Source organism: Gracilinanus agilis, chromosome 6, assembly GCF_016433145.1.
Source record: "Gracilinanus agilis isolate LMUSP501 chromosome 6, AgileGrace, whole genome shotgun sequence".
NCBI lineage: Eukaryota > Metazoa > Chordata > Mammalia > Didelphimorphia > Didelphidae > Gracilinanus > Gracilinanus agilis.
In genome coordinates this window covers 282,406,685-282,432,423 of record NC_058135.1, presented here as the reverse complement: position 1 = coordinate 282,432,423, position 25,739 = coordinate 282,406,685, and the positions used below count along the sequence as shown (strand labels likewise).

The following is a 25,739-nucleotide window of genomic DNA, read 5'->3' as shown; positions in this document are numbered from 1 at the left end:
ATTCAAGAACCACCAAGACAAGATAAAGACACTTTACGCAGCCAGGAAGAAACCATTCAAATCCCATGGAACTAGAATCAGGATCCCATGGGACCTAGTGGCTTCTACATTAAAGTATCAAAAAGCATGGAATATGATATTCAGAAAGGTAAAAATTTGAGTTTACAAGCCAGAATCACCTATCCAGCAAAACTGAGTATATTCTTTTAGTGGAAAAAATGGACATCCAATATCATAGAATATTTCCAAGCATTCCAGGGGAATAAGTCAGACCTAAATAAAAAATTTGAAGTCCAAATATGACATAAGAGAAGGTCAAAAAGATAAATAAGAAAGAGAAAATTTAAGGAACTGATTATGGTGAAAATGTTTATATAGCTTCATGGATAAAGGATTTGTGTAATTCTCAAAAATTACTCTCAGTAATATAGAAGGTAAAAATAGTTTACTCAGAAAGAGGCTGGGGAAGTAATCAGATTATGATAATATAATATATATGATGATATAATGTGTATGTAAATGTGATGATATGGAACAATATGTATGTATGATATAATGTGCATGCATTTGAATGATGTTAGAAATCAATGAAAGGGTAAGAGTATGTTGCACTGAGAGAAAATGGAAGGGAGAGATAGAATGAGGTATATCATATAACAAAAAGAGGCATGATAAATCATTATAGAGAAGGAAGGATAAGGATGGTGTTGGACAATGCTTAAATAAATTTTACTGTGATTGTAACTGGCTCAGAGAGAAGAAACAAATATATTTAGTGGGGTATAGAATTCTATCTTACCCTCAGAGAAGCAGACGGGGAAGAAGAAAAGGGAAGAGGTAGGCACTTGGAGGGAGGTGGAAGTGGAGGGGGGAAATGACAGAAAGCAAAATGTTTTTAAGGACGAATAGAGAGAAAGGGAATAGAACAGGATTTAAAAGGTATAATTTGATGGAAGGCAATACATAGCTAGTAATCATAATGCTGAATGTGAATGGGATGAACTCACCCATAAAATGGAAGCAGAGAGCAGAGTGAATTAAAAAAAAAGAATCCTAATATATGTTTTTTACATATTTGAGGCATAGTGACACACTCAGATTCAAGGTGAAAGGATGGAGCAGAATTTATTATGCATCATCTAAAGTAAAAAAAAAAAAAAAAAAAAAAAAAAGCAGGAGTAGCAACCATGATACCAGACAAACCTAAAGTAGAAATTTACCTGATTAAAAGACATAAGAAGGAAATTACATTTTACTAAAGGGTACTAGAAAAAAAATGAAGTAATATCATTACTAAACATTTATACACCAAATGCTATAGCATCTAGATTTCTAAAGGAGAAATTAAAGGAGAATAAGGAGGAATTAGATAGGAAGACCATACTACTGGAGAATCTCAACCTTCCTCTTTCAGAACTAGATGAATCAAACCAAAAAAATTAATAAGAAAGAAGTAAGCAAGCGAATAAAATGTTAGAAAAATTAGTTAATAGATATCTGGAGAAAATGGAATGGGGATAAAAAAAGAATATAGATTCTTCTCAGCAGTACATGGTACATATACAAAGATCAACCTTGTACTAGAGCATAAAAATATTGTAAACAAATGAAGAAAAGCAGAAATAATAAATGCAACTTTTCCACATCATAATGCAATAAAATTGTAATTAACAAGGTCCCATAAAGGGCAAATTTAAAATTAATTAGAAACTTAATAATCTAATTCTTAAAAACTGGTGGGTCAAAAAAGAAATCATAGAAAAAATTACAGACTTCATAAAAGAGAATGACAATGAGGAGAGAACATGTCAAATTATGGGATATAGCCAAAGCAGTACTCAGGGTAAAATGTATATCTCTGAGTGCCTATAACAATAAAATTGTGAGGGAGGAGATCAATGAATGGGGCTTGCAACTTTAAAAAAATTAGAAAAGCAATAAATTAAAAATTCCCAGATAAAAGCAAAATCATAAGTCCTAAAAATTAAAGGAGAAATTAATAAAATTGAAAGTAAAAGAACTATTGTACTAACAAATAAGACTAGAAGCTGGCACTTTTTAAAAAATACTCATTAATCTGATAAAAAAAAGGAAAGAAGAAAATCAAATTATTAGTATCAAAGGCAAACCAGGTAATCTCACCTCTAATGAATAGGAAAGTTAAGTGATTATTAAGAACTATTTTTACCAGTTATATGGCAATAAATAGGACAAACTAGTGAAAATGGGTGAATATTTACCAAAATGTAAATTTCCTAGATTAAGAAAAGAAGAAATATAATACTTAAATAATCCCATCTCAGAAAATGAAATTAAACAAGGCATCAAGGAATTTTCTAAGAAAGAAGCCCCAGGTCTAGATGGATTTGCAAGTGATTTCTATCGAAACATTTAAAGAATAACTAATCACAATATTACACTAATAATTAGACAAAATAAGCACAGAAGTATTCAACAAATAATTTTTATGATACAAATATGGTACTGATTCCAAAGTCAGAGAGACCAAAAAGAAAAAGGTAACTACTAACCAATATTCTTAATGAACACAGAAGCAAAAATATTAAATAAAATGCTAGCAGAAGACTTCAGCAAGTAATCACAAGGATTGTCCACTATAACCAGGTGTGATTTATACAAGGAATTCAAGGATGGTTTAACATTAAGAAAACCATCCACATAAATGACCATATCAATAACCAAAAAAAAAAAACAGAAATCATATGATTATCTCAATAGATGCAGAAAAAGCCTTTGGCAAAATATGACACCCATTCTTGTTGAAAACACTAGAAAGTATAGGAATAGAAGGGTCCTTCCTCAAATTAATAAACATATATCTAAAATCAGCAAAAAATGTATGCCTCCTTTCACAAAGAATTCCTGAAACAGCTTGAAAAGAATATAAAAAAATTAATTATGAGAAATACTGAAGAGAAAGAAACTCCTCACCAACTGGAATTGACCAAGTGTTAAAAGAGGAACAAAAATCAACCAAAGAAAACTTTTTTTTTAATTTTTAGAATGATTTTATTTTTTTAACTCTTTTTTAAAATTTATATTGCTTTTTTAAAATTTAGAATATTTTCCCATGGTTACATGATTTATGAATATCCCCCTCATCTTCTCTCCCTCCTCCAAGATACAAGAAGCAATTTCACTGGGTTATACATGTACCATTGTTCAAAATCTATTTCCATGTTATTCATATTTGTAGTACATGGTTCCTTTAGCATTAAAACCTTGACCAAATCCCTATGAAACTACATGATCAATCATATGTTTTTCTTCTGTTTGTGTTTCCATGGTTCTTTCTCTGAATGTGGATAGCATCCGTTCTCATGAATTCCTCTAGATTATCCTGGGTCATTGAATTGCTGCTAGTAGAAAAGTCTATTACATTCAATTGTACCATAATGTGTCAGTCTTTGTGTACAATGTTCTCCTGGTTCTGCTGCTTTTGGTCTGCATCAATTCCTGGAGATCTTTCCAGTTCACATGGAATTCCTCCAGTTCGTCATTCCTTTCAGCACAATAATATTCCATCATCATCATATACCACAATTTATTCAGCCATTTTCCAATTGATGAACACCCCCTCATTTTCCAATATTTTGCCACCACAAAGAGAGAGACCATGAATGTTTTGTACAAGTCTTTTCCTTATTATCTCTTTGGGGTATAAACTCATCAGTAGTTTGGTTGGGTCAAAAAGTAGGCATTCTTTTAAAGCTCTTTGCACATAGTTCAATGACCATCATGATGACTTGGTGTATTATTATGAACTGGTCACCTGGTAGAGTTTAACAACCATAGATAAGTCAGATTATTAGAGATAGCATGGTGAAAATAATGATAAGGAAAATGGGTGGGTTTCAAGTGTGGGTAATGGAGAGCATGTCTACATAAGAAACCTGGGTAATACAGATGATGTTCATACCTAGGATACCAAATATCATCAGAATGCTCAAGATTATCCTGGGTTTAAAGGTAAAAGTCAGAAACCCATGCTAATAGTTAAAATTCATGTGTCAGGAGCTCTCTTCTGTGTTTGGTGAGTAGCAACTAGCTCCTCATCATCTATATTTGACTGCATGTCCTGATAAATATATTCAGCCTTGATACTTATCATGTTCTTATTTTCATCAACCACTGGGGGTTTCATTTCACAAGAATTTCCTAATTCTTTATAACAATTTGTAAGTCACAATAAGATCCTCTCTTGGCAAATGTAGTAAGTTCTGCTAAATCAATAGATACTAGGTTTTGAACTGCCAGACTATTATAAGAGTTTGGGAATATCCCAAGTATTGCAGCAATGCCAAATTGCCAAATAGCCCAGGAGAAGCAGCATTATACTTAACATGACTATTGTAATGGGTGAAATTTGGGAAAGGTTTTAGGTTAAAGGGGATTTTGAAGGGATGTTGTCAGGTACTTGCTAGGTAGATAATATGAGTTGCAGGTAGGATGTAATGGTGAGATTCAGGATATAATATGAGGCTGAAGTCAGGGAGTATAACACTGAAGGTAACAAAGATCTTCAGGGAGAGGAGGAATTAATTTAAACAGGCAAAGAGCAGCAGGGCTTATAGGCTAGGACTTAGGCTAAAGACAAACTGAAGGAAATAGATTGATTGAAATTAATTACAGGCTTTAGTTAATTTCACAGGAAGGGACTTGTTTTGAAGTTACACCTTCCTTCAAGATGGATACCCCGGCTTCCCTTCAAGCCCAGAGTATGTTGGTTCTATTCCTCTTCTTCCCTTTTCTTACTAATTAACCGACAAAATAACTAACAGGTCTGTTTAAACACAAAAGGGGTTTATTGTCTTCTTAGTTTAAATTGTCAGGGAAAGGGGATTAAAGGAAGCCCTAACAGTTGTTTAAAGAAACCTCAGGTGGGGAAAGGGAAGCAGAGATGGGGTTTGAGCAAGGTCCTGCCCTGACTCAACTCTCAAGGTTATCTTGAATTCAAAAGGGAATGTGAGGATGACTACCTAACCTCTCTAGATAAAGTACTGCCAGAGTATATCTAAACCCTCACAGATTTGAAACTACTCTCTGATTCACTCTCCTTATTCACTTCTCACAGACATTTAGATAAGGGAAGGAAGGTAGGGAAATGAGGTAGAGTATGGAAATACAAATGGTTTATCTAAATTAACAAATCTCAAATAAATACTCCAAAGCTAGGCTAAATTTTCAATCTTCAGAAAGGAGAAGCAGCTCAGCTATCCCTGGTTTTCTCTCCACGAGGTCCCAGGTCCAACTGAAACTTTCTTCCAAGATTCTAAACTCCTAACTGGCCTTAGAACTCAGCCAAAGCCTGTAAAAACTGCTCTGACCCCCTCTCTCTGTACTACACTATCAGAAAAATCCACACTGAGCAAGATATAATTTTTAAAAAATGGAGTAGGAATAAATTTTCCCAGAGGAATGAGATTTGTAGAATTTGGCAATAACTCTGTAGAATTTGACAGGATCTCTGTTTGTATATTCAGAGTGGAATTCAGCTTAATTGAGGTGTGTGTTCCTGAAATTTTCCTGTATTACAGCTTCCTGTCAATTGTCAATTATTTTATCAAATATTATCCATCCTCTTTAGAATAGAATGTTATGTCTCTGTGGAGTAATGAGAATATTGAAAGACAGGGTTTCAAAGAACTCTAAAGTAGATGAGCCTGAAGTGAGTTGACAAATCTGATGGCAAGGATGTTCATTAAACATATGAAGATGTAATGTGACTAAGAGATCTATGCCAGTTAACTGGGAGGTAGAATAACCCTATGTCTTGAAAGAACAACTGGTACCCACCAGATTGTATATGCATTGTTCAGAATCATTAACAATGATTATCCATCTTTAATAACAAGTATCTGTGATCTTCCAGCACTATAATAAAGTGAGACAGGAAAAAATGTGGTGTTACAAAAATAGGGATGACACTCATAGTGTCTGTTCATTATCTGATTGCACCCAAGGGTCGGATCAGTAGAGAAAGCATTGGTCACAAAAGAGATCAAGGGAGCAAAATCATTTTGGTATGAAAAAAGAGCTAGGTCTATGTAATTTGGAGGACACCATAGTACACTAAGGTGAACAAAACATATTTGGGGAATTACTGGTGAAGAGGAGATAAAAGAGAAATTTCGCCACTGCTGTACCACAATGAGTAAGCAGTGATATGACACAAAGAAAAAAGAATGAACAAAGGAGGTATGATGATCTTAAATTCTGTAGTGATCAATAAGGATCCAATGGGTAAGGGAGTGGTTAATGCCTTGCCCAAATAGAGAAGTATCAAGTATGGTAGGGTAACAAATAACGCTCCTTGATAGGCTCCACCATAGAGGCAATGGATGAATAAATTTAAACCAAATAACCAGGAGACCTAATAGTAACAATTGAATAAGACACGTGTGCTAAAATTCCCCAGAAGTATTTGGAAAATTGAACAGAGCACCTTATATCCTGATCAATATCAGATAGGGCAGAGAGGAAATCAGTATCGTTAGATATAGAATGGAAACCATGTTTAACAGGTAAAAGGTGTGGGTTTGGTATGCAAACAATGCATCCAAGAGTCCTTTTTCTCCACCTTGACTGCTATAAAACCTGAAAGGGCCCTTCCCAAGCAGGTTGAAAAATACTGGAAATCTGAAAATATTTTATGTAAGACAAAATCATCAGGTTGAAAATGATGCAGTTCAAAGCCAATAGGGCCTGATTGAATTATGGTTCCCATTGTATGTAGCACCTTTAACCTGTGTAGCAATTCCCTAATATACTTTGTAATTGTCATGTAATCCCAGAGAATGGATGTATATACAGAAACAAGAGTTTAGCTTTTAAAGGTGGATGACCAAATAACATTTCATAAAGAGAGACATGACAATCTACTGGAGGCTTACTTGTCAAATGAAACAAAGGTATGGATAAGATCTCAGACCAATTTAAGTGTGTTTCCTGACACAAGTTTTCCAATTAAAAACTTGATTTCTTTATTAGCCCTTTAAACTGTCCCTGAACTTTGAGAGTGATAAGGTGTGTGGAATTGGGGCATTATTCCCAAATTGGCATAAACTCTGGAAAGAATTGTAGCAGTAAAATGAGAGCCTCTATCTGAATCAATCCTAGCAGGAAGGCCATATTGGGGAACAATTTCCCTGATAACATTTTTAGTTACAAGACCAGTGTTTACTTTCGAAGCAGGAAAAAACTTCTACCCAATGCATTAATTAATCAATAATAGCCAAACAATATTTCCATTGCCCACTTTGGGCAAATTTATAAAATCAGTTTGCAAAGACTTAAAATGGAGATAGGCTAGAGGGCAACCACCATATGCAACCTTTCTAAAAGCATGCTGATTAAAAGCTAAACATTCAGGATACTGCATAATTAGAATTTTGCTCCCCAAGACTCTAAATACCAGGTTCACATTTCCCTTCTTATGTTATCTCTTTAAGTAGGGAGGATATATTTTGATATAGCTCCACCCTCACTCTCTTTTTCCCTGGCAACATGGCTGGTGGAGATTGGGTGAGTCCCAGGCAGGAGAATTTTACACATGTGGTTATACTGAAGTTTTGTACTTTGTTCTTTTATTTCTTCTACTTCAAGTGATTATTAATAAATCTTACAAAATATAATACTTGGAGTTATTGGATATTAATTTTAATCTTACATTTCTGGTGAGAAATTAAGGGATAGAATCTTTGATCTTCTTTTAAGAGAGCCTTTGAATAAAGGATAGGGTGAAGATAAATTTTACTTCTGCTGATAAGCTGCTTTTCACCATGCTCTTTCTTTTTTTTCCGTTTTTCAAGAGCTCTGCTCTGGGGCTCCTGGCCAAACTGGATAAGTTGCTTCCTGTCTCTTCTGCTGTCCACAAACTACTGCAGTTCACTGCATTGCTCCCTTTGTTCCCACTGTGGCCTCCTGACCACTGCTGTTTCCCTGAAAGTCTGTGAGCTGTTTGGAAGCACCTTCTTTTTCCTACCAAAAGGGTGAGATCCAAATCCACTTGAGCTACCCCCCCACAACCATGTGGTTCTCAAGGACAGGCTAGCTGCCTTACACCCACCCCACCTCCCAGTTTCCACACCTCCCTCCCCCGTAGGGAGTTATAGACTTTCAGCATAGAGCTAAATCCAGACCATGACTCCAAACCTGGTTGTGGGTGATCCTCCTGTGTGTTTTTTTCTCCCCTCCACCAGGGTGCTACAGAAACTCAGGGTGGGAATTTCATACTCCTAGCTGTGGGAATGAGGACTGAGGTATTGTGGGGCCATGGGCCTTATGCATTTGGTGGGGGCAGGAACAAAATTTTTCTCCCATATATTCCTTGTGAGGCTTTTTCTCCTAGCCTGTGCATACTAGAGTAGCACCACCTAAAGAGAGGAAGTAGAATTGCAAGCATAGCCCAGTTTCCTGCCTATCTCAAATAGTTGCCATTCTTAGAGAACATTACCACTTTAGAATGTCTTTTCTTGCTTCCTTTCCTGGGGGTTCTTGTATCAACACAATACCTTTCTGTTGGCTTGAGTAATCTCAAGATGCAGAAAAGAGATTTTTTCAGTTCACATATTAATCTAATTTAATATCTTCTATTACACTATGTCATTTTCAGCTATTGTGTTTTGGTAATTAGCTATGTGTGATGTTACATTGTCTTTTTGTGCCTTCCCCTATGACTGGACTGGAGAAAATAACATTATAAAAGTTCATCGACAACTTGAACAAACCTTTTTCTATGGCAAAACCATAGGTCCTTATGGATGCTTGTTTTGTCACCAGATCAATCAAGTTCACATGTTACCTAATGTCATTTTGTTCCTTTTTGCCTTTGTTAATTGTTACGTAGATAAAGATGGATGAACTCCATCAAACCAGTTACAACCTGGATACAACTCTTGGAGAATTTAATGAGCTAAAATTCTCAAATGATTTTAAGTGGTCTCCAGAAGTGATTTTAAGATACCTACTAGAACCACTACCACTGCCTGATCATTTGCTTACCTTTGAGTTCTTTGTAACAAGAGATAAGGATTCATTTAGTAGTTGCAGTGAAGTGCAATAGCACAATTATATTCCCCACCTCCACATTTATAAAAATGTAAAGGATGAGATATCTGAAGTGATTTTCACTATTGTATTCCTCACCTCCACATTGTATGGAAAAAGAAGTCATAATATTAAATTGAAGAAACTGGAATCAGGTGTTCAATAATATAAATTTTAGGAATAATGATAATTATGGATATAACAATAAACATAATAAAAACTATAGAGATAATAATCCAAATGAGTCAAATTAAGACTTACAACAATATATCCAAAATGAGGCTCATCCACGCTATACTCAGAGTGGAAACCCCCTCAACATGGGGAACCCCAGAGGCATGACCAAAGGAATGTAGATAAATGATGGTACTCAGGATGGGAAAGAACTTCAAAGAATCTGGAGGTGAATTTTAAGCTCTTTCAGACTGTTCCCCTCCCAATAGTGAAGAAGCCTCTTTTTTTCTATTTTAGCTGTTCTATAATTGGAATAGAGAATATACCACTTTAAAAGTCTATAGACAAGTGGACCTGTTTTGACTGACACATTGAATTCCTCAAAATTTTTAATTATTGCTTTTCTTTTTATTTTCAGTATATTTGATTTTTTCTTATTTCTTGTACTTAAAGTACATACAATCAATATTAATCTTTTTTGATTTTGCAATAGAACAAGTTTAAAATATCCATTCATTCTACTATCAATACATGCCCCAAAGCTTTAGACTATGGAAACCTGCCATTTATTGATAAATATTATAGGACATTGATTAATAATTGTGTCTGATTCCAACAGAAGGATCACAAAAGAACTATTGTACAGTGCCAAGAAGCACAAGGTCAAGGAGATCAACAATTCTTATGGGATTAATGAGATATATGACAACACAGAGGATCTGTTTGAGGTTTGAGGTAGTGGCTACTTGACATATGTCAGACACAGTGCCACATTCTAACAAGTATATAGAGATCCAGCTCTATATTTCTGGGGGTTCTGAGTGGTGTTTAGTGGGGTCGAATGGAATGAGAACAGTCAGACTAAATGCTTAGCTCATAACTGCTCCAACTCCATGGATTCTTGAGTTTAATATATCCTGGTTTCCCACAAAGAGCACAGAGAAAGAATCACAGCTATGAAGGGGATACAAATTATAAAAAAACCCATTAAAGTCTAAAAAGTAGAGAGATAGGTCCAGGGTCAAAGGCCAAATTCCAATCACCAAATAGTAGGAGGTTAATTCTGGGAGCAGAAATATATTTCATAGAGATCCTAAACAAATTGAGTCCTATACTCTTGATTTACAGGATTTTACCTGGTCACATAAAATCTTGTCTAGCTTTGTCTGTTTCCAGCCTTGATTGTCTAAATAATATATTTTTTGGAGTTCAGGCTTCTTAATTATCAAGGAGAGAAATTGTTAACTCAGTAGCTGCTGGTCTGCTAAGGACTCAAACCTTTCCAATAAGAATATTAAGAAAAGGTGGGGATCTGAAAAGGTATCAAAAGAGGAGTCTCAGATTTTTACCTTAGATAACCCATTATGTCTGCATCCTGACATGCAGTGCAGAAAAAAAATCATACACAGTTTTACTTGCTGACGATTTTGTAATGGGATCCAAATAAAATATCTATTACAAACTCTATTTCTCTAAATGACTTCCAATAGCCTCCTGAAGGGGTTAAGTTGTTTTTGGATTAACCAAACTGCTGGTACTAGAGCTTTTCAGGGCTCAGGTTACCTGGACCAAATACAAAGACTGCCTCAGCCTGGATTGGTCACGTAGGGAATCCAGATAACAGGCCCTATTCATGACCCTATTTCTCCAATCAGCCTTCCACATAAGTATTTTATTTTGGCTACAATTTTGGCTTCCCTATCCCTGAGAGTGGAGATAAAATCAGATCAGGGAATGATACTTACCTTTTACTTCAAATTCTAGTCCTTTTTTCTTTCTTACATTATGGCAACTTTCTGTAGTCCCAGCTACACAATATTATGTACAATATTACTGCATTTGTCCTAGACTTGTGGGACATAAATCACTTTAACTCAGCCCTAATACAAGGATCTAGTATAGATTTATTCTTTTTTTGCTGATATTTTTTGTATACATAGATTTTAATATTTTGATCTTGATTTTTTCTCCCAAAATTTATTTTTTCTTCTATTAGTTTTTTTTAATGTTTTTGTTTTTTCTTTTGGCACTCAATTCATATATCCCATAACTCAACCATGTATCCTGAGATGATCCAGGTGTTGGTCAACACCTTCCTCAGTGGGGGATTGTATAATTTTTGTAAAATGCAAGACTTAAAATTTTTTGAAAAAATTTTCAGGAAAAGAAGCTAACTCCTTGAATCAAGAAAATGAACTCTTTGGAGAAAGTGCCATAAAGAAACGTACACTACAACGGAAGATCTAGAATGAACTTTGGGATGAAATTGATTGAAGTGAAGGAGGTTGAACACAGTTATTCTGAATGTAAACTCTTATGCCAAAGGAGACTGCCCCCTAACTGGTTTTTGTCAATTCACCTAGCAAACATTAATTATGCTCTCTTCTATTTTCTTCTTATTTCCAACTATTATAAATTCCTCTTAGAAAGCACAATATTATATACTCTTTTAGCTAGAAGACCTTTACAAGTATAAGCTAGTTGTGTTAAATGATTCATTGGGGAGACTAGTCTCCCAAAGAATCACAGTGGGGATTGTGGAGATAGGATTAACTCTCCCTTGCCTATTTTTAGCTAATCAAATCAAGAACTTAAAGTAGCCATATTTGACAGTAAGAGAGTGCACAAGTCACTTGCTAAAGTGGATGACAACTCAGATGCCACTGCCCTGCCCCTGGGCAGAGCTAGGCAAATTGAAAGATTGTGATTGGTTACTTTAAAGTGGGGAATGGACAGGAAATGAAATGGAAAAAGGACTATAAAAAGTCCTGAATTTTGTGTCAAAGGGTCATCTTCTCCTTTGACGTCTGCTCCTTGAATCTTCTTCTTTGGACTTCTTTAGAGGATGGCTCCTTAGGGCTTTTGGACTTGGACTTGAACTTGGAGCTTTGGGCCTTTCAACTGGAGTTTTTAGCTTCAGGACTTTGACTTTCTGCTTTGGAGCTTCTTGGAGTCTAGGACTTTCTTGTTGGGTTCACCACTGCCTTAGTGAGCTTAGCTCACAAGATATTTTCTGCATTGGGACCTTTCCTGGATTCTGCCTGGGCTTGCTGGTGAGTGACTAGGACTCTCACTTGAAGACTGGAACTCTTTAGTGGAGTGAGCTTCATTTAACCAGATCAGCATTTAGGGTAGGCTAGGCAGTTTCCTTACCTCTTTCCCTTCCACATTTCCCTCTTTTTACCAATATTCCAATTAAACAAAATTGTTAAAAGCAGCTAACAATTTTCCTGACTTAAGGGATAGTAATCAGAGAACACTTTTTTATAACTCTCTTATTTAGTCAAAACACTAATATAGCCATTATACAATAGAGATTGATACAGCTGATTTTAAAAGACCCACTTCATTTGGAGAAGTTGCCCATACTTCTTGAGGTAGAGAATTGGGAACTGGCAAATTTTCATCCTGATAAGGGGAGGTATCAGGCAAGTCCTCAGTACAATGTTCACTCAAAACATTTACAAAAATAAGAGTCAATAACTTTTCATCAGGCACATTTAATATGAGACTATTGTCTGGCATACAATGAATGACAATTATCAATTTACATAATAAATCTCTATCCAACAAATTAGAAAGAGTTTGGGATATCCACAAAAAAGAAATATTGTAATGAATTGTAATGAATATCGTAATGAAACCAATATTAACCTCTAGTGGAGACAATAAAATTGCTAATTGATCTTGACTATCTACTCCAATTACTGGCATCTTTTCAACTATAATTCCTTTATCCTTTGAATTGAACTGAAGAACAGATAATTAAGCTCCTGTATCAATCAAACAGACAATCTTAACACCTTCAATATACAAATCAACCTGAGGTAGAGGAGAGGCATGAACAGGCATTGTAGGTAGAATTTTATTAGTAGTCTCAGAACCCATCCTGGAAGTTACAAAGTCTGCCTGGGGGCTTCAAAGCCTGCCTCAGAACCTGCCCCTCCCTCACCCCATCATGCAGGAGTTACTTCCCAATTCCAATCCCTGTTTTGTGGATTGTAAAGGTTAAATTTAGTGATTGGACTTAAATTATGTGAAATAAGGTGATCAATGAAGTTATTATATCTCCAGTTAGAAGTTTATTTACAAAATAGAGGGGAACCAATAAAATAGATAAAAGTGAGAGGGGTTAGAGAAAAATATCTATACTAGTCCTCTACCAGGAGGGCCGGTAGTGAGTGACTACTAGGCTTCCTCAGAGATCGAAGCTAGTCTCTTAGGAAACTAGTAAAATAGTCAGCCTTTTTCACTCACCCAAAAAAGTAGTCCAAGGGTCAGAATCTAAGTTGATGTCATGATCCAAGGCACAATCTTCAGTGAAGTTCCCTCAAAGACTATCTCCAGGAGACAATCTCCACCAGACTCAACTTCTCCAGACTGACTCAGCCCCTGGATTTTATGGCTTTTATGGTTGGGTACTGTTCCTGCCTTTCTTCACAGGGGTCAATCACAGTATCCAAATTGTCCAGCCCTGCCCAGGGGCAGTGTCTGTGGGATTGACTTCTCACTTCTAAAGGTGAGAATTCTCCTAGGATTCACATGTTTCTGAGTTGTCATTCAGTTTAGATTGCATGTTAACTGAGTTATTACCCAGTTAGCACCTGGGTTGCACCTACTAAGTTTAAGTAGGAATGCTTTCCTTTTGGAGATGCAAACTCTTGTAGTAAGAGTTTCCTTTATTTTAGGGTTAAGTATGGCTGATTCCCTTTTGTTGATTAATTCAAAAGTAGACAAAGGAGAATCCTGTCCTCACAATCTATTAGGAAGGGGCACTTAAGCTATTGTTAACCAAAGCTTTAACTCTAACTAGGCAAAGAGAACAAAGGATTCCCTTTTCACAAGTGTAAACTCAGAATAGACAAGGAGAACCAAGAATTTCCTTTCACAGGATTTCAATCCCTATTCTGAGGATTCCAATTTCTAGTCTGATTTTCCACCCAGGCTGCTGCTTGTCTATTCCTAAAGTTTTCTTCAGCCTTATCCCTCTTCTCCTTGCAAAAGTCCTTGATCATATTTCCCTTCTTTTTGCAGTAAAAACAGTGGAATACCTCTTTATTTTCCTAAGTTGGAGGCATCTGCATCTGTTTAAATGGAGCCAAGACTGCCTTTAGCTTTTGACCAGACTTAGAGGAAACTTCCCTGTTTTTTTCTTCCTTATCTTTCAATTCAAACAGATATAAAGCAATAGCTTTCAGTTCCCCAATAAATTTTTTGTGCCATCCTGGGCAAAATTTCAGGAAATATTCTTTGATATTAGGGAGGGATTGATTAACAAATACAGCATTAATCACTCTAGCATCTCTTGGGTTGATGGGGTGTAGCCTAGAAAACTACTTGGCACTCTTACACAGCCTGTCATAAAACTTCATGGGAGATTCATCTTTCTCCTGTGTGGTTTCCTGAAATTTACTGCAATTCCCCAGATGTTTTGAAAACAATTCTATTCCTCTGATCAAATTATTCCTGGCATCTTGTAATAAATTCAAGTCCACAATAGAATTTATGTTCCATAACTGATTCTGAAGGGGCCAACTTCCTGCTCCCTGGACAAGCTACCACCCTATTAGTGGTCTCTATAACTCCAATTCTCTCCCCATCTGAAAAAAGCTCTTAAGAAAATCTTGGCAATCTGCAAAAAAAAAGGATTGTACCCATTAAATATGGATTTAAAAAGGTATAACACTGCTAAAGCATTTTCATCAAAACAGGGGGTACTCTGTTTCCACATTGCTAAGTCAGATTGTCTGAATGGATGATATTCCTTTATGTAGAACATGTCCTGAGTATTAAGTTAACTTCTCTCTACCATTGGGAAAACAGATACTAAAATTTATTTCAGTTCCCTATTCTGCTCCCTGCTCTGCTCTGAGCTAGGTTCCTGCTTTCTATCTTTACCTGGCTCTCCCTCAGTCTCAAAGTAAGAAGGATAGTCTATGGGAGATGATATTAGCAAAGGATCAGTTAGTATTGGATAGATTAAAGTTTTCTAATTTTTTTTCCTAAGCAGTTAATTTATTTTTCAATATCCCACATACTTGAGCTGTTCCCACTTCTCCAGTTGTTCTAAAGAAATCTTTTAATTCATCCATAGCATAAGAATTTAAAGTTGCAAATTTAGGCCAGAAGTTCCTAAATGCTTTACACCTATTAAAATGATATTCAAAAGATTTATCTCTGTCTTTTACCTTACCTATTAACAGATCTTCATTATTCCAAGCAGTCAAGAATTTGTCTAGGGGAAAGTCCACTAGAATTTCTCTCCTAGTAAGCCAAGAGCCCATTTGAAGAGACATCTCCCTGTCAGCACTGCAATCCTGAAGAAGAGGAATGTTAAGCAGTTGGGCAGATTAGTTGCTTGCACTGCCTAAAAACCCATTCACTGGAGGAGACCTGAGCATGCACTTCAATCTATAACTTATTGAGCAGCAAAGAGGTGACTGAGCTCATTACTCAAAGTTGGCTTCAAAGGGAGAAATCCAGTGATATTTCACCTGTGATGAAGCAGCTTTGTTTCTCCAATGGAGAATGAAAACAGCTATCTGTAATCTGGATAAACTTCTCAGAAGAAGAGACAAGCTGGGCAACCACTCTCACTATTTTCCTCAAAGTTGTGCCTCACCTGACCTGAAAACCCTTCTCCTGGGTACTGGTCAAAAATTAAAATAAATATATATCTGCTTAGTGCTTGTTGCCAAAAAGTGAGGGTAAGTCTCAGAGTGGCCTTGGCTTCAAAACAGAAAAACCAATCACCTTGAACAGAAAATTTCTAGACATATTCTTAATATTTAAACTATTTCATTAGCTGACTGCTCAATTTCTATCATAAATTTCACACATAATTTGGCAAAGGAATAAGCAGAAATTTAACTTTGTTGCTATAAGAATTCTGTCTCATATCAAATTTATGGCTAATTTTTTATTAAATTCTAAATTTCTTAAATTCTAAAAATGATTTTTACAAGCTAGAAAGTAAGAAAAAGGTCTGGGCATTTTTCCAAACTGCAGTTTTTGGAAAAAAATACCAGAGAATGATTCTTACCAGATTACCAATCTTGGAAAGAGTTCAGAACTTGAAAGGTGCTATCCATGAGTCAACCCCCTCCCAAGAAGGAAAACAGAGAGAATAGTCCCAAGGGTACCCTTGTGAAATTTACCTTCCTGCAGGAGAAACCCCCAAAACCACAAGATCATCTATTCTAGTCCAATTTGGGTCATCAGAAACTATAGCAAAGAATAGTCAATTTACATAATTTGAGTCATATTGAGTCAATACATAAATTGAGTCAAATTCTCCAAGCCATAATTAATAAGGTTTATTGGAAGAGGGACAAACGTTCCAACAAAGACATGCTCCCTATTTATATGAGAACAGCGTAGTGGAAGAGACCTTCTTTTATTACTTCAAAGAAACAGGCAGGTTTTTCCATACAAGTATAAAAATAGTGTAAGAATAATCATAACCTTCAAAGGATAAAAAAACACAGCAACACCATTCATTGCTTAGTTCATCTAGGAAGCAATCCTTATTTGTCCATAGGTTAGCTCAGCTAGGACATAACCCTTATTTGGTGAAAGAAATCTTCTCACCATGACCTAAGAATCACTTAGTGGTTATCAGGAAGAGAAGGATGTTCTCTGGGCCTACTCTGGATAAGGATGGGTCGTGATGGACAACACCATACCTGGTTTTGAAACTCAGGTCAAAGCTAATGAAGCATACCTGGTCACAATTAAAGCAAGTTAGGTACCTGATGCATGAAGAGAGAAGGGTGAGGATGACTCTAAGGCCTGACTTAAAGCAGTTTTAAAACTTTACTAAAATAAAAATGAAAAAACTTTCTAAAATCATGACACACTATCTTAGAATTATAATTATGAATATCTGAAAACTATTACTAACATTAAAATCTATCCATATATAAGGGGGTATGAGATATTTTTCTCATTCATATAGTGCAATCTTATTTTTCATCCCTTTATATTTTTTGTACTTCATATCATCATACTCAACTTATTCCTGAACACTCTATGTAAGCTACTTCTAACCACCCTACTAATGAAAAAATTCTGAGGAGTTATAAGTATCATCACCCATTAAGGACCTTCGTCTTGCTGAATCCCTTATGTTTTCTCTTTCCTACTTCTCTTTTTGTGCTTTTCTTGAGTATTGTAACTGAACATCAGATTTTCTGTTCAGATTTAATATTTTCATCAGGAATACTTAGAAATCCTCTATTTCATTAAATGAACATTTCCTCCATCCCCCAAAAATATACCCAGTTTTTCTGGATAGATGATGCTTCATTATAAACCTAGCCCATTTGTCTTCTAGAATATCATATTCCATGTCCTCTGATCTTTTAACGTAGTAGCTGCTAAGTCCTGTGTAATCCTGATTGTGGTTCCACAATATTTAAATTGTTTCATTCTTGCTGTTTGGAATATATTCTTCTTAAAGTGGAAGCTCTGGAATTTGGCTTCCCAGAAATATTCATTTGGGAATTTCTTTCAGGGTATTATTAAATTTCTGTATTGTTCAAGAACATCAGGGAAGTTTTCTTTGATAATTTCCAGGCTATTCTTTCTTTCCTTTTTGATCAAGTTTTTCATGTTTATAGTTCTTAAATTCTATTTCCTAGATCTATTTCCCTGATTAGTTGCTTTCCAGTGAGATTGTTCATATTTTGTTCTTTTTTCATTCTTTTGATTTTGTTTTGTTCTGTTTTTTTAATGACTCATGACATCATTAGCTACAATTTGCCAAATAATAACATTTAAAAATTATTTTCTTCATTAAACTTTGGGACCTTTGTTTTCCATTTGGCCAATTTTACTTTTCAAGGAATTCTTTTCTTTTTATTGGATTTTTGTGTCTCCTTTGCTATTTGGTTAATTTTGATTTGAAATTATTTTATTTTCCCAGAGATCTGATAAGTATACTATTCTGTGTTCTCCTAATTTACTTATAGTTTCCTTCTTTATATTCATGGCATTCACCCATATATATATATATATATATATATATACACATATACATATCATATACATATGTAATATTTACTCATTTAACTATCTTTTTATTGATTTTCATATTTATTTTAAAGGTGAATTTTGTTCCCAGGGTAGAAATGGCACTCTTAAACTTCAGTGTTTGTTTTATTTTTTTTTTTCCTTTTCTGTTCCCCTGAGATCCCTTCTGGGTGTGTGCAAGTTTCAGTTTTTCCAAAATGTTATGGAAACCTGTGGGCTAAAAGCTCTGGAAGTATCCTCTCAGTGCTGATTAAATTTTCATCGGGGGGTGGGGTGGCAGCTGGGTAGCTCAGTGGATTGAGAGACAGGCCTAGAGACACTTCCCAGCTGTGTGACTTTGGGCAAGTCACTTGACCCCCATTGCCTAACCCTTACCACTCTTCGTCCATAAAGCCAAAACACAGTATTGACTCCAAGATGGAAGGTAAGGGTTTTAAAAGAATTTTCATCAGGGTCTGCTGTTGGCTTGCAAGACCAGGTATAGTGTTGAGGCTCAGGACTGCACTGTGGGCTTGTACTGGGACTTATTACTTAGGGGACTGGATGTGTGTGGGGGTGCTCTGCAGTTGGCTTAGTCAGGGTCTAGGAGTCTTGCTGTTGGTTCAGAATCTGGAGCACTGGGAGAAGGAGGGTTTGTTATTAGTATGTCTAGGCTCCTTCAATTATACATGCTATGGACTGACCTTCCCTCTATCTCCAGTAAAACAGACAATCTCTCCCTATATTCCAAGTTCTCTTCTGCTGAATAATTGTCTCATACCATCTCTTTATTCTTTCTGCTACTCTAGTGTTCATTTTGAATTTTATTTTAAGATTGGACAGGATTTGCAGAGACATTTAGGATTTTATACTACTCTTATGCCATCTTGGCTCTACCTCTCCTGCCAAATCTGCTTTTTAAGGATTTATTCTCTTCAGAGGATTTTGTCCTCTTTATATCAATTAATCAGCTCTTTTTTGAGTTGTTACTTACTTCAGTATTATTGTGCTTCCTTTACCATTCTCTCAGATCTTCCCCCCCCCCAATATTTTCTTTCATCACTCTCATTTCTTTATCCCAATTCCCTGTGTCTAATTTGATTTTAAAAACTTTTCTTTTAGATCTTCTAAAAATCATTTTAAAAATTGATACCAGTTAACCAAATTCATATTTTTTTCTTTAAGGTTTTTCATGTAGCTGTTTTGATTTAGTTGTCTTCTGATTTTGTTTTGATCTTTCCTGTCTTCATAAAAAACTGTCTGTAGTGAGTTACTAATTTGTTTTTTATTCATTTTCCAGTCTTTTTAATGATTTCTAAATATGAAAAAATTTAAAGTTTGTCTCTATTCCTATATAGGACAATATCCAAGTTTCTGATGTTTTTATGCTGCTGATTTCAGAGCATTTTATGGGGATATATAGAAGTTTTTAGTTTTTCAGAGTATGATATGATATCAGAAGATGTGTTTACTATTCTCATCTTTGCTCTGGCTTCTGAGAGGCCACAGGGATTCTTTTCTGTCCTATATTATGACAATACTATCAGACCCTCTATAGCAACATTTACATATATGCTAGTATTCCTTCTCACACTAAGACCCATGTCAAGGACTCAGATAATTGTATGATAAATGGAAGTGTTCTTCACACAGTGCTGTGCCAGCAACAAGACCATCCTGGTCACTTTCTAAACTTGTCTGATTCCCTTACCCACTGTGGGCTCAGAGTTCATAAGCTTTTGCTACTAATTTAATTGTCATCAAGACAATTGATGCACTGACTTACCAAGGTCTGACCTACTCTGGCCCACTCGCCTGTGATCCACTCTCACCTTCATGTGATGGACCTTTCATGTCAAATTTCTAAGTTGTATTAGAAAGGAAAAATTCTTCACTCCATATGTTTGTGGGTTCTGTCATTCCTGAATTTGATTTGAGGCATTATTTTACATGTTTTATAAAGGAATTTGATAGAGATCATGCATTTCCTTGTCTTTTCTCTGCCATCTCAGCTTTATCCCCCTTCTTTTAAGTTCCCTTTTAAAAATGTAGAATAAATTTTCTTTTTTAGAAACTTTTCACACTCAGAGACGAACTTCTTGATAGAGACACTGCAGAGGGGAATACTGATCATATACATGTTCAAAATACCTTCCATAAATTTTAATTTTATAATTTGAATATTTCCATTAATATTCAAGAATTACACTTTTTTATGAATCACCATCACTATGATAAGTCAATTATCAGAAATTTATTCAGGATATTCTATGTGTCAGCAACTCTTCTGGGTGCTTGAGGAACAAATGTAAAACATGAAAAATCCTGAAGTATTTTCCATCATTATTACTTTTATTTCTTCCTATTTCTATTTAGATCAGCTATGGTTCATTTGATTCCCTCCTGACTGAGAAGGTCAAATGGCCATATGTCTATCAAATGGCCAAAAGAGATTCCACTCTGCATCTGGCAATGGTCCAACTGATGTTGCATTTTGGCTGGACTTGGGTGAGCCTGGTTCTTTCAGATGACATGAAAGGGGAGGAGTTCTTCAAGGATATAAAAGAGGAGATGGATGGAAAAGGCATATGTTTGGCAATTAAGAAAATAGTTTCCCAAATGTCAAGGAATGAATATCATGATGAAATAAAATTCATTTTAAGGATCACTGAATCATCTTCAAATGTGATTATCATTTATGGAGATACAAACTCTCTTCATGAACTTCTTTCAGCAATAGTACATCGTCGATTTCATGGGAAGTTGATAGTCACTACTTCTTCCTGGGATTTTACTATCAGTGATTTTGATGGAGTGTCTGTAGATTTCCATGGTACAATAGTGTTATCTCATACCAATATCGATGTTCCTGATTTCACAGATTTCCTTCAAACAGTGAATCCCATAGAAAACCATGAGGACATTTTTCTGAAGGCTTTCATGGAATCATTATTTGATTGTAGAATTTCAGAAGAAACACCTGGAGAAATGATATTAAATCCTTGCTCAAAATCTTTTTCCTTGGCTGAAGTTGATCCTACCAAACTTGACATGATCATGACTGACTTGAGTTCTAATGTCTACCATGCTGTGTATACTGTAGCTTATGCCCTCCATGAAATTCTCCAGATTCATTCAAAGGAAACATCAGAATTTGAAGGAACCCCAGAATTTTCTTGGAAGGTACCAGTTTTCTTCTGTCCTTCAGTAGAGGATTTTCTTCATTGTTCAAAAGAAATTTATCTGTTCTGAGATGTTCTTTTATATATCATCTTGAACACCTTAATACCACAACCTTTGCCTATAAATAATTATTTTATCTACTATGATGATGAAAATAATTTTTAAGAGTTTCAAATATCATTTTTCCATAGAGAAATATAAATACTTTGACCTTGCTGAAGCCCTTAAAAATTTTGTTCCTCTCTTTCTAGTTTACCTTTTCATGTTTCTCTTGAATATTGCATTTGGGCATCAAACATTTCATTAATTCTGGTCTTTTCTTTAGGAATGCTTGGAAATCTTCTATTTTGTTAAATGCCCATACTTTCCTCTGAAAGTATATAGTCAATTTTTATGGCTAGATGACACTTGTTGTAGATCCAATTCTCTTGTCTTCCTGAATATCATATTCCAAACCTTGTGTTTCTTTAGTGTGGAGGCTGCCAGATCCTGACTTGGGCTCCATGATATCTAAATTGTCTTTTCTGGCTGTTTGCAATATTTTCTCTTTGGCCTGGAAGCTCTTGAAATTGGCTATAATATTCCTGGGGTTTGTTTTTTGGAGACTTAATGTAGGTGGTAATCTATGGATTCTGTCAATGTCTATTTTGCCTTCTTGTTTGAGAATATCAAGTCACTTTTCTTGGATAATTACTTGTAATATGATGTCCAGGCTTTCAGGTAGACCAGTAATTCTCAAATTATCTCTTGTGGACCTGTTTTCCAGGGCAGTTTTTTTTCAATGAGATATTTCATGATTCCTTCTAGTTTTTCATTCTTTAGATTTTGCTGTATTAATTCTTGCTGTCTCATGAGACCATTAGCTTCTACTTGCCCAATTCTAGTCTTTAAAGAGTGTTTTACAGCTATGATCTTTTGATTTTACTTTTTCATTTAGTCTATCCTATTTTTCATGGTTTCTATCAAGTCAATTCTGATCTCCAATTTACTTATTACTTCATTTGGTTTCTGTGCCTCTTTTTCCATATGGACAATTGTCTTTTAAGCCGTTGTTTCCTTTTTGTATTACCTTTGTTTCTTTTTCCAACTTTTCTTTCCATTTTTCTTTTATCTTTCTTACTTTGTTGTTGAACTCCTTAATGAGTTACTCAAGAGTTTGTGACTAATTTCCATTTTGGGGGGGGGGAGTTGAGTGTGTTTGCTTGTCACTCTCTGCTTCTGTATTTTGCTCTTTTTCTCTATAGAAATTATCCAGAGTCAAGAGGGATTTATTTTTGCTTCTACTTGCTCCTTTTGACACTAGTGGATTGGAATTCCTGCATGTTGATTGCTTTCTTAGGTTCTGTCTTGCAGGGCTTTGCCTTCATACTATCTTCCCTTCCTAGTCAGAAGCCTGAGTAAGGACAGGCAATGTGATGTCCTTTGTGTAGCACATTTTAAAACATTTTGCCCTGAGGCTGTCTTCTCAGCCCCTGCTGAATCATCTGTGTTTATCCTTGTCTCTGCCCAAGCTCCATGCTGCCCAGGCTCTATGCTCTTCAACCTCACATCTCAAGTCTTGCCCCCATTTTCTCTATGCCTGTGTTCTGAGACATTCAAGTAAACTCCTGAGCCTTCACTCCTCCCAATTATTCCATGTCATTCTGTTTTTTTAAGTTTTTATACATTGTTACTTTTCATATTGAGTAAAGATCCGGAGATAGCCTCCAATAATGACCAGATGATACTAATGTGATTTAGTAGCCTTAGTGAAATTTTTGCTGATTTTTCTCTATACATCAAATTAGTAAATCATTCTATATGAATTTAGTAAGTATCTATAATACGCCAGATACTACGCTCAGTGCTAGAGATGAAAAGAGATAAAAGGCTGTCCTTATACTCAGCAAACTCATAATATAAATAGGAAGGCAAGGAATCAAATATATGCAAATAAATCACATGTAGGATAATAAGAAATCATTTTCAGAGAGAACAGAATAAGAGGGGTTAAAAATCCTTACACAGCATTTGAGGTTGTATTTTGGAAATAATGGCAGAATATAGATTGAGATGAAGAGGTATAGCATTCTAGGTATGTCAAGAAAACCCCAAATGGAGTCACAAAGTGTTAGACATCCCCAAAATAATGGAAGAGTAACAAAAATGTTAGAAAAGAGAAGAGGCTATATTTGAGAGATGTTTATTATAAATGGAAAACCATGCTATCTGTCAAGAAATCAAAAAATTATAAGTGGTTAATAAAGATTAGAGAATTATATCCAGGTATATATTTATTTCTCTATATCAGCACAGTTTCACTGAATCCATTTCAAGTTGGAGGCTTTAATGTGGATTAGTTCAAAGTCCAGTCTATTTAATGATTCACTTAGTTTTTTTACTAATATATTTATTTCAATCAATAATTTGTTATTATTAGTCATTCAGTCATGTTCAAATATGTTACATCTTTGACATTTTGATGATAAAGATATCACAGTGGTTTGCCACTTTCTTCCACAGCTAAATTTATAGATGAGACACCTGAGACAAAGAGGGCTAAATTATATTCCCAGTGTCACACAGCTAGTAATTTCTGAGACCAGGTTTGCACCCAAATCCTCCTGACTCCAGGGCTGGCATTCTATCCACCATGCCACTTAGGTTTCCATTAATGATTATATGCCTTCTAATATATGAATATATGCATATGGGTACACTTCCTTAAATGATGCCTTTCTTTAAAAATGATATATACATATATAATGGTAAATTGCATTTTAGATCTGATTCTTGATGATACTAAAGAGTTCATTGCTAAGATGGAAGGGGAGGGAAAATAGGGGTCAGAAGGAGAAGTCTGTGACATTGGGGTGTGAGGTAGTTGGAATCCAAATGGCTGTAATATCAGTAGTGCAGATTGTAAGTGGCAACAGCAGGGATAGAATCCTTTTTTTCTTTAGAATATTTTTAACATGGTTACATGATTCATGATTTTTCCCACCCCTCTTGCCTCCTTCCTCCTAGAGCTGACAAGCAATTCCACTGGGTTATACGTCTATCATTGCTCAAAACCTATTTCAATGTTATTCATATTTGCAGTACAATGATCTTTAAACATCAAAACCCTAATCACATCTCTATCTATGGATCATGTCTTTCTTTTGCAATTCCGTTCCCACAGTTCATTCTCTGAATATGGATGGTCTTCTCTTTCATAAGTTTCTCTGGATTGTCCTTGGTCATTGCATTGCTGCTAGTAGAGAATTCTATTACAATCAATTGTGCCATAATGTATCAGCCTCTGTGTACAATGTTCTTCTAGTTCTGTTCCTTTCACTCTGTATCAATTCCTGGAGTTCATTCCAGTTCTCATGGAATTCTTTCACTTCTTTTTTCCTTTCCGCACCATAATATTTCATCACCAACATAAATCATAATTTATTAATCCATTCCCTAATCAATGGACACCCCCTCATTTTCCAATTTTTTGCCACCACAAAGAGCATGGCTATAAATATTTTAGCACAAGTCTTTTTCCTTATTATCTCTTTGGTGTACAAACCCAGCAGTGATATGTCTGGGTCAAAGGGCAGGCATTCACTTAAAGCCCTTTGCACATAGTTGCAAATTGCCCTCCAGAATGGTAGGACCAATTCACAACTCCACCAGCAGTGTATTAATGTCCCAATTTTGCAACATCCCTTCCAATATTTATCACTTTCCTTTGCTGTCATATTGGCCAATCTGAAAGGTTTGAGGTATTTCATCAGAGTTGTTTTGTTTGGCATTTCTCTATCCAGGAGGAATTTAGAACACTTTTTCATGTGCTTATTGTTAGTTTTGATTTCATCATGTGAAAACTGCCTATTCATGTCCCTTGACCACTTCTCAATTGGGGAATGGCATGAATTTTTGTAAATTTGACTTAGTTCCTTATATATTTGGGAAATTAAAACTTTGTCAGAGAGTTTTATTATAAAAATATTCTCCCACTTAGTTGCTTTCCTTCTAATTTTGGTTGCATTGGTTTTGTTTGTAGAAAACCTTTTTAATTTGCTATAATCAAAGTAATTTATTTTAAATTTGGCAATGTTCTCTATCTCTTGCTTGGTCTTAAATTCCTTCCTTTCCCACAGATCAGACAGATATACAATTCTATGTTCACCTAATTCACGTTTTTCATTCCTTGGCTCCTTTGACAAGGAGATTCCTGGTTAAGGAGGATTCTGCATGATTCTGTGCTGGAGGCTTTCTGGGTGGATGACTGGAACTGAATGAAGAAGCTTATACTGGTGAGACCCATATTGCAGAGGTTATCA

At 35.5% G+C, this 25,739-nt stretch overlaps 1 protein-coding gene across 1 annotated transcript in view; it reads left to right on the top strand.

Moving 5' to 3' along the window:
• LOC123251020 (vomeronasal type-2 receptor 26-like) overlaps positions 1-25,739 on the top strand; it is a 60,225-nt gene that overhangs the window by 15,240 nt on the left and 19,246 nt on the right. The window contains exon 3 of the mRNA XM_044680177.1: positions 20,632-21,438. Within this exon, the coding sequence (XP_044536112.1) occupies positions 20,632-21,438 (807 nt within the window). The remainder of the gene's footprint in view (positions 1-20,631; positions 21,439-25,739) is intronic.